The sequence below is a fragment of the Enoplosus armatus genome, chromosome 22, assembly GCF_043641665.1.
Source record: "Enoplosus armatus isolate fEnoArm2 chromosome 22, fEnoArm2.hap1, whole genome shotgun sequence".
In the NCBI taxonomy this organism is placed as follows: domain Eukaryota; kingdom Metazoa; phylum Chordata; class Actinopteri; order Centrarchiformes; family Enoplosidae; genus Enoplosus; species Enoplosus armatus.
Window position 1 is genome coordinate 7,933,043 of NC_092201.1, and position 12,967 is coordinate 7,946,009.

Consider the following 12,967-nt stretch of genomic DNA (forward strand, 5'->3'; position numbering starts at 1 on the left):
TACCGTTGGCTGTATTTCTGCTATACACTGCCCTCACATTCTGTTATACAATAATGGTAGATCGCAAGAAAATGAAAGATATCAAAAGGTCTGAATAGCTTTAAAAGACTCCATAGATAGCTCAGAGCATTTGTGTTTTTGTGACAGAGAAAAGACACTTCAGGTGCATCTAACCTGCTTTTTTACTGCAGAGCCACTGTCTTTATATCTGTCTTCAGTGATAGTGTTAGTGTAGTTATTCCTCACAGCCACTAGGGGGATACAGTTTATGGCCAGGGTGGTCGTTTTATGGAGGACTAGGATTTTCTCTGTATGATCTGTGGTATGGTGTGGATTTCTCCCACAGATGCACGCACATACGTATCCCGACACACACAGAGCTAATGAAGAAATGTCTGCTACACACATTTTGCAGGGCTGAGGAAGTGTGCTCTGTGAGTCAAAAGTGCCAGTAACTCCCCAGAGTATCCGTCATTACCATATGAGTAGCTCCAGCCAGACAGCCTGTGTGTGTGTGAGTGTAAGTGTGTGAAAGAGAAAAAGACAGTGAATGCCAATGTTTCTATATCCATGCAAGTGCTTGTTTGAACACACTTATTTGTATGTGTGCATTTATGTGTGGGCCCAATGCATCTCTCACCTTCCCACTACTCGGAGGCAAAATTAAGTCTGTCTGGCAGTGAATGTCTATTGTGTAGTGCTAATGTGATAGCAGAGATTAGCATTGTAATCCATTTAGCATAGAGCAGCTAATCCACTTTATTACTGTTGAAAAGGAATCAGATAATATTGGCTAGCACCACTGTAGCTGCCTTAATGATTTTAGGCTGATGAAAAAATTACTTTAAGATATATTAATAATTACCCGTGCTGACAACGAAACTAGGATTAGTCATTTCATAACAAAAACATAATCATTAGATTTGGCTTTTCATCAAGGGAATTAAGGTATTGGTTGTGTTCAATCTGAGTAGGCTTTTGTAGATAGTGTTTTTGTAGTAATAAAAATCATGCACTAGCTGTTTATTTTCATTAGATTTTATATACTCTTCACGCAGTAGGTGGATATTTTTGAGTAGTATTCCTTTAAAGCACAGAGTTTGATATCAGGGGAGACGAAGTCTGCTGTAACTGTTGTTTTAAAACCTACAAGCCTATGGCGACTGTGCTGTGTTGATAAAAAAAAATAGAGAGTAAAATTGCTATTAAATTCCTTATATGTGCCAATTATTGTACAAATAAGTCAACTGGTCTTTGATTTCTTTCTTTCTCCCTTACGTGCTCCCCTCCAGTCCCAGTGTGACTCAACCAGCAGTGTTGCATGCTTGCGGACATGCTGTTCACTCCCTGGTGGCTCATTTGTTTTGTCGGTGGTCAGATTGAGGGATAATATACAGGAGCTTCCCCTTGAAGCCCCCCTACTCCCTGGTGACTGTGGATCTGTCCCAACACAATAAAACTATATTCAGCCATTGCTATAGACTATCTGCCCTTTAATTCTGCTCTGCAATTGGCTCCACACTTTTCTCATATGCAGTGGGGGTAAGCTGATATACGCACATCTTCACATACATGCATATGCACACACTTGCTGTGTACTGTGCACATCGTCACAACGCCTCAAATTAACTCACCCGATCGGGCAGATTAGATAACCCCACCTGCTGAATCTAGCCCTTGCTCGTGTGGAAGTTTCTTTCTTCCTACCTCCCCCTCTTCTTTCTCTCTCTCTCCTATTCACCTTCTGTTCTTTTCTTTGCAACTGACCCTAGTGCATACAATGATTCCCAGTGAAAGTGTGTGAGGCTTTGAAACACAGAACTCAAGGTCCTTTGAGATCTAGTTCACTACACAAGCCAAGCAGAAGGCAGAGCGAGGCAGGAAGAATGACTGAGAAACAAAGAAGGAGGGATAGCAGGGTGAAATCAGGGTGAAAGATGGTGCCTGTTTAAAGAAATGTCATGTTGTGAAACTGGATATCAGTAGAAGCAGCAGGAGTAGGGCTGGGATGTAAACGGCACCATGTGTACTTAGGTTTCTCTCTTTACTATACAATAGTTGATTGTCCAAGCTAAGACAAAAGTTTCATTGGGCTATAGTAAAGCAGTTGATGGTGGTTGATTGGTTTCTGTTATAATTGAGAATAAAGGAAAGGGACAGAGCCACTACAGTTTAGTATATGAATGTGCATATTGTGCTTCTCAAAATCGACATTCATTATATTTGCTATTTTGATGTGACTATTTGATCTTTTCTTAACAATAAATCTTTCAAAGGAAGACGTGAAGAAGAAATGTGTCTGGTCCCTAACAAGGACCAGTTCTGTTTTCAGTGGATACAGCATCATTTTATTAGAGGGTTCAGTTTACCTACTTAGAACAGTTAAGGCGTCTTGACCTTAAGGAGACTTTAGCTTAAGGCGGGCCAGCAGAAAGGTATTTTTAATAATATGCTGACAGAGAGAACACAGAGTATGTTGTCATCAGCGTATTATAATTGACTCACCTGTCTGCTCGACCATCTGCTTCCTGTCCAATTATCTCCCGTTTGTGCCTGTTACCTGTGAACCCTTAAGTGCTGAAGAGCATAAAGAACTACCAAGAGTCATCACAACTTTAACAAGACTTGCTTCACACCTGTCCGCAAGCCCACACAGGTCTCTGAGTGTGTGTGTGTGTGTGTGTGCGTGTATTCTACTGGGTGCTGAAAGTTGCTTGGGTAGGTATGTGTCAGAACTGTGTGTTAGTGAGAAATTACAGCCAGAGGACCAGATTTAGAAAGGATCATTTGGAGCACACTCCTGTGCAGGCGCGCATGTGTGTGACGATGTAAGCAGATGTTCGGGCGCAACCCAGAACACTTCCATCACACCACCAAGTGAGTGTGGGGCCAATTCCATGCACTTTCTGCTGAGTAAACACACCTAGGGGCCCACCGACCACACCTCTTGCCCAGATGCCTAATTACCATAATCACTTTTGAATGGCTGTAACTGTGATAGAGAAAGATGAGCTTCTCAGATACAGCACTGAAAGCCATGATGCATTGGAAAATCCTAAGGCAATATGGGGTAGATGGGCAATTTTGTCAATAATAATGTTCAAAAGTACCTTTTTAATGATACCTTGGTTCCTAATTGCAGACTTTGTTGTCCTAGACACCACCTTTGTGCCATTGCCAAGTCTTTCCTTGAGAAAGGCAACATTACTCTTTCTCAGTTTGCTTCTTTTCTACATCAGCTATTCTTCATTTTCAGCCCTGTAATTTACTCAGTCCATTTATTTTAGTTGCTGGCTTTTCTGTGCTCTTCTCTACTTCTGGGGCAGCATTGGTAACATAGTGTACTTGACCAACTTGGTTGTTGAATTCAAAACCCCAAACCAAATGTGAAAATGTCACTGATCCCTGACCAAGGCACCTCACTCCCTCCATATCACATGTTAATTGTTATAGCTGCATCTAAGACAGGGAGGTAGGTTTGCAATTTCAGTTGTCGTTGAAATAATAACTTTGGTATTTGAGTATTTAAAATCTTTCATTACATTTGGCACTGATTCAATGAATCTGAAACTAAATAAACTTGATAATATACTTTATATTAAAAGTTTCTTTTTAATGTTGCTGTAATTAAGTATTCATTCTTAATGTGCTTCTGTGTTTCCCCAGATCCGGGTAGACAGCTCTTCTCGTGCTCTGCAGTATGAGACGGTGCAGGCGGTGGAGAACGGACCCATCCTCAGAGACATGGCCTTCTCTTCTGACCACCACTACCTCTATGTCATGTCTGAGACCCAGGTCAGAAACACACACACACACACACACACACACACACACACACACACACATATCAAAAGTCCCCCCTGCTAACTCAATATCATAACCACTGGCATTTATCATTTTCTTATGTCACAGGGTAGAATAACCTTTGGTGTAGCATAGAGGATTTCATTACAGCCTGGCTGGAGGAGAGAACAGGATTAGATGGACTGTTGGAGGCTATGGCCATGTCTTTTTATAGAAACAGACTCTAAGGGTAGAGCTGGAGTGAATAAATGTGTTGAATTATAGGGAGAGAGGAGAGTGGTCTCAGTCCACTCGTGTTGGTGTGTATGTCTGTGCACATACAGATTCACACATACACACTATCTCTCTTAGTACCTTTGATGACATGGAATGTGGAGCGAAATAGCAGCACTCTGTGTAATGGACACAGACACAGAGAGACTGTGAACACCTATCAGAGGCAAAACCTTGCTAAAATAGCACCATGGAAAGTCCATAACACACACATGCTGTGCTCACATAAATGCACACACACACCTATGACTCACTGTGTTTAGTATTCACTTTTTCTTTATATTGCACAAAAAAAGACACGCAGCCATGAGCAAGTACTTACATTATGTTTTATGCATGTACAGTAGGTAGCAATGCATGTTTTATGTGGGGGAAATATGAGTTACGTGTATGTTGAGCTAAACATTGTTTGGATAAATAGTGCAGACCTGTCTTTTTCAGACTCAGATGGATACAGTGACTGTTTAACTGTCAAGTGTCTGTCATCTAGTCCCTTTTCCTTTAAAATTGAAACAGACATTTGCGAAATGATTTCATTTATTTGTTGTCCTTACAGGGAAATTATTCTAATTGAGTCTTTATCCCAAAAGTTAATTCATCACAGAAACAATAAACACACAGATTTCTTACCATTCAGCACTAACATTATCTTTTCATTAAGCGCTGTTAAAGAGCTAGTAATCAAATCACTGAGGCCAAATCAAGCCACCAGTTGAAGAGCCCATGGTGGATTTCTCTCTTTTTAGTTCAGTGGAACCCCATTTATTGTTCATTATTAATGTGACTGTTAGAAATAATATTGCAAAAGCTCTGAAGTTCAGATAATATGCATATCATTCCCTCTCTCCCGCCTCTTTATCTCCTGCCACCCGTAATCACAGAAGGCCACTGCTGTTTTGTTGGCAGTGATAGCCTAGTTACCCCCGTATATTGTCTGCAGCTTCCAGAGGATTATAGACCTCTCTGGCATCATGAAAGTGTCAGTATTTACTAATGTGTAGTGCAATTTGTTTGTGTGTGTGTGGAAATGCGTGCCCATTTTAAGTGCCCAGATTATCCTGATAACACTTTTAAATATCAGACAGACAGAGAGTTGAAGGTGCCCTTTCAAATGCAGCTTTCATTGCCCCTCCTGAGGTCTCAGTCAGTCCATCTGCAGAGAGATTTGGAAAGGAATGGAGGGAGAGACAAGTTAGCAGAATAATAGACATTTAGGATGCTATTTTGTCATGGCATCCAATTACATCCAATCATTCTTTTGTACAAATCTGTTAAGCAGCAATGTTAGAATTTTTTTTTTCCCCTTTTGGATTGCACTGCGTGTAATTGGGCTTACAGAAGATATTACAGAATATCAAATGAATTATTAGGAATACTTAATTTCCATTTCTTCCCATCATGTTGGATTCCTTTTTGTCTCACTATTATCGCCCAACATCGTGTTACAAATTCCCCATTTTTAATTTGCATGCCAATTAGCATTATTTTGAAAAAAGCAACCAAGTGAGTTTTGCTGGCCAATAGTGGTCCCGTGTGTGTGTCTTCGGCCTTCGTAGTAATTAGTCTATTAGCCCATTAGCCTAGTTAGAGGGCTGACCTCCACTAACTGTTTAGGAGGAACATCTGGGAATTATCATACACACAAATATAGAAAGCAGTTAATGAACACAACACAAACACACACCCGTTTACTGCTGAAGGGTTTATGGAACAAAATAAGAGTGAATGAATACAACTAAAACAATGTGGCTTTATTCCACCAATCCATTCAAACCCTGTATAATTTTGTATTTTGATAGTTTAATTTGTAATAAGTCATTTCAATAATTTAACCGATACTGATATTTGTCTCATTTCATTGCAGTGCCTTTCTGTTTACTAGAGTCAGTAGAGTTTATCAGTTACACCTTAACTGTGATTCTTCATGCTGATTGAGACTGAAAATCACTGCTTTATTACCTCCAGCAACTGTCGTGATTTACTGTTAAATACAACATTGTTTCCAAGTGTCTGCAATCACTGAAGGAGATGAGCGCAAATTGCTTCATCTCAAATGTAGAGAACATGTAACAACAATATTTTGGCATAACAGGTTGCACACATGCACATTCCCGATTCCCAGTGGTGGCAAACGCTATTAAAGCAGCCTGAGCTGATCGATAGCAGAAGACCACCTGCTGTTTTCTGGGGCCTGGGACTCTCAGAGAGAGTGTGATAGATGGAACAGGGGAGAAATACAGAAAGAGGAAACACATGATAGAAAGAGAGAAGGGGGGCACAACAGGAGGCTGAGAACAGAGTTGGTCGATACAGCTCGTCCCCTGCTGTTCTTAGCCTTGAAACCTCCTTCAGATTGGTGATGCCAGGCCTGGGGTGGACCAAGAGACAGACCTCCTCTGGATCCTGGCTGGTGTGAGAGTCCAGTACAGGAGCTTGAGGGTCGGACACTGAGGTTGAAGGGGAGGGACAGAGTAAGGAGGTTAAATAAGGATGTAGTTGTTAGTTAAGAATAATGCAGATTGCAGATAGTTGTGCTGCATTGTACATTTCATTTCTGTGTGTTTTTTAGTTTGATGATAAGTGGTTTTATATGTTTTCATACTTCATATGATTCATACTACATATAAAGACTGTAGGCAGCGGCTTTGAGGTGAACTACACGTTCAGGGTATAGGGACTACAGAGTAACTGTAATAATAACTGTGATTGGTCAGCTTGAGTTGCTCATATTTCTGATCCTAGCAGTTGATAATGAAGACAACTTGGACAAAGTTGAGAAAAGGCTTCGTAATCTTCTGTCCTCACTGCAACCATCTGTCTCTATCACAAAGTGAATTAAAGAAAGTAAACATGATTACTTCAGTCTATAATGACTAAAAGACACAGTCTAATCACAGTCTGATTATATGTGGCACGTCCATCTAGTGTTGCGTTAGTGCTACAACAGTCACCTATAATCGTCTATAGATGAATTACAATGTGGCAGGACCACTGGAACACCTTAACACAGAAGTATAACTCCAGCTTCAGGGAGCGGCATCATGCTGAGAGTCACGATGTACCCTGCTTGTCTGTGTCACATTATACAGTCATTAGAGAAGAAAGCTAGCCAAACACTAACCCAAGCACACATACCCATGCAGTGTCGTGTACTGCAAAAAACTGCTCTCCATGTCCTAGTCATTGTATTTTTCTCATCCTTCATTTGATTTATCTTGCAATCTCTTTTTCTTTCTCTGCTCCATCCTGTGGCTGTGTCCTCTTTGTTAGGTTTGTTTTTCTTTCAGGATTATAGATTTTTGCTCCTACAACCCCCTTTTCATTTCTAAGGGGATTTGTAAAGCGAATGAGGATTCAGCCTTTTGTGTGCCTTGCTCCTCTTTCTTCATCTCCTTTTTTCTCCATCTTTATTCCATTTCTAACCCTCTCTTGCTACCCATTGTCATTTATACCCAATGCCAACCCCCAATCCTCCATTCCTCCATTTCTTCACCATTCCTTACTAGCAGAGTAATCTGTCATCCCTTCTCTCTCATTAATCCAGTGATTGGCTGTCCTCTAATTGGATCTTCCTCTCTCTCACGCTGTATTTCTGTCTCACTCATACGCACCCTCTCTCTCTCTCTCTCTCTCTCTCTCTCTCTCACACACACACACACATCATCTTATTAGTGGGTTAAATAGATGTTCTGGTGTAAAGAGGACAGTTAGGTTATAGAATGGGCCGTGATTATGGATGTTAGGGTTGGTGTTTGAGTGACAGTGGCAGGTCAATCCCACTGTTTAATATGAGCTGGTACTGTACTTCACTACTATGTTACTATCCTATCAACACCGGTTCATCTGTCAGCCACAATGAGGACATCTGGATGGAATGAATGAGATGGTGTCGGCGGAGGTTGGGGGAACATTTCACCGTTAGTTCAGTATGTAAATTAAGTACAAATCATACACTAACAAAGTGTTCATTTTTATTGTATTTTTTATTGAGTTAGAGAAGATGAATAGCTTATGGTACCATTTCAGTGTACAGTTTCCTCCTTGTCCATCTTTAAGAAATTAAGATTTCCAAAACAGCAAACATCACCATAAAAAATACCTTGACATATTGATTAAAGATTAAAGATTAAAAAACAATATGTTACATAACTCTTTTTGGAAAAGTAGACTCTGAAATGCACACAGTCATGAAGTAGCATTACTTATGGAACATAGTACATGTTAGAAACAATGCTACACCTTTTACACAACAGTCCATGCAGTCAAATGGAATATAAGCAACTTCTGTTTGGACCCAATCATGAGAAACTAATTCAAATGAATACGATTTAGATAGCAGAGTACATCAGTGGCTGGCTGTGCTGAGACTTGACATGGGTTTCAGGGCATTTGGGAGCAGTTCAAGCAGTTTGTTGTGTCTTAGTCATTCAATCCATCCTCCAATGTTCCCACAGCCATACCATTACCCTCCAGCAACCCAGCAAACACATTAACTCATCCTGCCAGCAACTGTCAGTCAGTGGTTGGATTTTATCGAGTATGTTCCTACATGGTTTTTCTTGCTTACGTTCTTTTTTTTTCCCCCAACATATACCAATGTTTTTACATTCAGCATATAAACTGTTGCTTGAAGGTGCTGGGACTGCCACACTCACGGTGCTAAATTATTTATATTCAGTGTAGCAAATGCAGATCTGTAAGTGTGAATTATTGAAAGTGTGTACTATAGTGGGGTGAGATCGTTCAAAGTCAAATGCTTTTTTCTGTTTTGAACCGCCTGAGGGGAATCCGACAAGCCAATTTGTGGAAGTATCGCGTCTTCGCATCTCATCAAAGATGTTTAATACCAGAATCCTTTAATTTCTATCAGCGGAAAACTTTTTACCACATCCCTTACAGTGTGGCTTCCTCACCCCTCTAGTATGTGGCTGTGAGTTATGAAGGTGTTTAGATGTGCATATTATGTGGTGTCCCAGTTTAGCTGCAGGCTGCTTTGGTCTAACAAGGCAAGTGAACAGAGCTGATGTGTTGCAGCCATTGCTGCCTGACATACGTCTGAAATGTCAACAAAGTGGGGCAGACAAGGTTAGAGTGAACTCGTGGCTCACTCAGAGTCCCTTTTGAAGTTTTACCTTTGTCTTCTCTCTCTTTCTCCCCCTTGTTCTCTCTTGCTGTTTTCCAGTATATTTCTGAATCTTGTATTCTCCTCTCTTTTCCCATTGAAGATAGTTTTGAATCTACAAGCCCATTATACTGTATAACAGACACTTTATGTCATTCATATGAGTCATCATCAGCATCTTTTGTCAATGTCTTAGCTGCTGGAAACAGTCCAAACTGCGCACTCTGTCTGTGTAATACAGGCCTTATTTTTACCCAGGCTATGCCCTAGGGCAAGATGATGCAGCCTGTGCAGAATTAAGACACTGTGTGTGTGTGTGTGTGTGTGTGTGTGTGTGTGTGTGTGTGTGTGGCTACACTTCTGGCACCTGCCAGTGGAAGAAATGGCATTACAGACTAAATGCAAATCCCCACACTTTACCTTGACATCCATCTTGTCTTCAGCATGGTTCTAGCACTGAGGACTGACAGTGTAATGGGACAACATTAGCATGATGTTAGGGCAAGTTGTGCTGTATGAATTTATTGTTGCTGAGGTTAGCATGCTTCAGCTTTTGGTTGCTTATTTGGTAAGCACAGACAAACCAAAGATGACATTTGGTAAAAAAAAAAATCTAGCAGTGAATGTGCCTCATGCAAGAAATTCTAATCTGTAATCTGTTGTTAGTAAACTGCCTCAAGCTTGTTTAACTGCTTTTTTGTGTGTATGGGAGGGCTTACCCTCTTTGGAATGGAAAGATAAGTGAAAATGATTGATTGTATCCGAGTCGTTTGTCATGCACTGACAATCCTGACAGCGCAATGGATGGCTTTCTCATTTGACCTCTGAGCACGTCAAATGAAAACAATATTGCACTTGCAGCCACTGGCCCGCTCTGTTAACTTAGTTTATGATATAATACCGTTGGTTGGTGGTTGACGGATTGAGTGGTGCGTCAGCTGTGACGAGGCAGTGGGTCGTTGATGTGTCCCTCGCTTCATTTGACTCCCACGTCAATCTGTCCTCCATCCAGCTGGAGAGGAGGTGGGACATAAGAGGACAAGAAAGAGAGAGAGACAGAAGCACCAGTAAATGAATGAAGGAATAAACACCGGAATTAATAGATATTCGGTGATTAGAGAGTAAGAGACAGACCAGAAACTGAACTGTGAAGTTGAGTCGAAATAGATTGTTGTTTTACCACTTGTAATAAATAAGCACTGGCATTGCCCTGGATAGAGGGACTGCATATGTACTGTATATTATTCAGGGACACTGAAAGACCACCTACTGTACACATAGTGGCAGGCTGATGGAAATATTGTTGGGGATTTGTTGAGGGTGTCAGGCCTGTTTCCATTTGCAAGACATGCTGTTGTGATAACAGCAGATCAGTAATATTATTCCTATCCATTGTCACATATATGAATAATGATTTCATTTCATCAGGTTTGATGATTTTCGCTGATTTGCTCACAGTCATCTGCCTAACTGGAGGATATTTAATCAGAGATGACTACTGTCGTAAACAGCAATTTATCTTGGACACATGCACTCAACATTGCTAACCAAATCACACTACATTACATACATTTAACCAAATTATTTCTTATTAATTTCTGCTTCCCTGCCAGTAGTAATGATGCACTGCCAACAGTGTGCCGAACTAATGAACAAACTTACACCAGGGAAGGAGAAAAAGATGAAGCTAGCTTGGGGGAAGAAGAGAAAAGATAAGAGCAGTTCAGTGTGCCCTACAGGCTGTAAGGCAGGATTGGACTATCACTTTAATTTCCCCCTCTCTGTTCATTTGGAGTGGTGGAGTTTGGCTGCAGGTGGAATCCCTGTTTAATTACAAGTGGAGGGGGCAGGAAAAGAGTAGGATAAAGAGAAGAACAGAGATGAGGCAGAAGAATTAGTTAATAATAAAAGTCTCTGCAGATTTATTAAATGATCACTTTCCCACTGCAGGTTGACTCAAATGCCCCTGGCATTATGTAAGGAGGAGGGGAGACGGAGAGAAAAGAAGGAGAGAGGAAAGAAAAACAGAGTCAAGCTTTATCATATCCTCAGTGTAGTGATGAAGGAAATTCTGAATACACTTACAGTGAAGACTCCTCTCCTTTTGACACCCATCCTCCACAGATTCAATAGACACACACACACATTTAGTGTATATATACTGTATATATAATTTTATGCCATTCTGCCAACCGCAGAAAATGATCGAGTATGTCTTAATCTCTCTCCCAGCACTTTAAGTCGTCAAGTACGTCTGTGATCTTGTCCTTTTTTTAAAAGCACGATTCTTTCCAGCTGCTTCCATCTCTCCCTATTGTGAAAGGAGGGAGAGTGCAGGGTGTAATGGCTGTCATTTTCTCACCTGAAACAGGAGGGAATTATAAATGCCATGCACCCCATCCTTTGTATTTATCCCTGCTGATATGATAGCGCAGCCATAGTGAAGAGACAGTGAGCCGTAATGGTTGCCCCTCTGGCAAAGCCCATGAAGAAGATTGCATGAAATGAATGTGATATCGAGATGAGAGAGACAAGGGTGCATTGGGTCGTTTAGCCACCAAATCCCTCCATTTTTTTTGATAAAAGAGGGGACAAAAGTGTTGCCTGCTTGAGTGTGTGTATGTGTGTGTGCCAGATAGAGAACTGAGGCTCTGGAGAGATGATGAATGTATGATCTTACACACTTCAGAGCGTCTGAGTGACAGAGAAAGACAGACAGACAGAGGGTGAATGAATGATATCAGGATCCGCGCTCTGGAACAGAGGATTCACATTGGCACCCATCACTTCTGCTGGGCTCTGAATGTGGTGCGTGTTTGTCTTTGTGTGTGTGTGTGTGTGTGTGTGTGTGTTATCTGTTGAGAAAACCATTTCCCCAGATGCAGGCATCTGAGGCCTCGATAGGCATCAGGAGGTCCCTTCCATTCTACAAAGTCTAAATCCGTGTGTGTTTTTGGTACATTTGGGCGGTGTGTGTATCGGCATATCTGCCACCAATGAAGTGTTAAATTATAAAGCGTTCAGATATGGTGGCATTGTTTGCTACAGTTCTGTCTGGGTGCTTAGCTTTTATGGCAGATCACGAGGTGACAAACCACTCGATGCGGTGACATGGCTACATAGATTACATAAACGCACACACACACCTACACATGGAGATTGTGGTTTCATACACTCTCATGATAAGGCTTTGGCAGCTGAAACCCTTCCATAGGCTAAGACAATGGCCTTTCTCTTCAGCGACAAACAGGTTATTTAGCTTGCAGTGGGCTAAGGCAGTGGTGGATCTTAAGAGGAGGAGCAGGCTTGGGGGAGAGTGACAGGAAGGGAGGGAATCTATCATGTGAGATGCAATGAGGATCAGTGTTGAGTTTGATCATGTGCACACACACTTGCACCACTATCGCTCTGATTCCATCTCAAACTCATTCCCTTTATCTACCTAATGCAAATATGCCTCTACGCAATAGGGAGGGCAAAACATACCAGCTGATTTTTTCCCCCCTAAGTGCACACACACACACTTAACACACAAAGATGCACTTGCCTTGTTTTTAATCTGTTATAGCATGCAGGATTCCTCTTGACTTTGACAAGGAGATACGCCCCCTCTAAATCCATTCAGCTGTGTGTGAATCTGTGTCAGTGTGTGTGTGTGTGTGCACATGTCTGCCTGAGTATGCTATTTATAGTATTTGGAGAGATACACAGAAGAGACATAAATGTAGAGAGCAAGAGAGAGGATGATGTGGTAGTGTGAGTATCTTC

At 41.3% G+C, this 12,967-nt stretch overlaps 1 protein-coding gene across 1 annotated transcript in view; it reads left to right on the plus strand.

Moving 5' to 3' along the window:
• Positions 1–12,967, plus strand: part of plxna4 (plexin A4) — a 189,521-nt gene that overhangs the window by 98,922 nt on the left and 77,632 nt on the right. Inside the window, exon 3 of the mRNA XM_070929103.1 lies at positions 3,667–3,795. Coding sequence (XP_070785204.1) covers positions 3,667–3,795 — 129 coding nt within the window. The remainder of the gene's footprint in view (positions 1–3,666; positions 3,796–12,967) is intronic.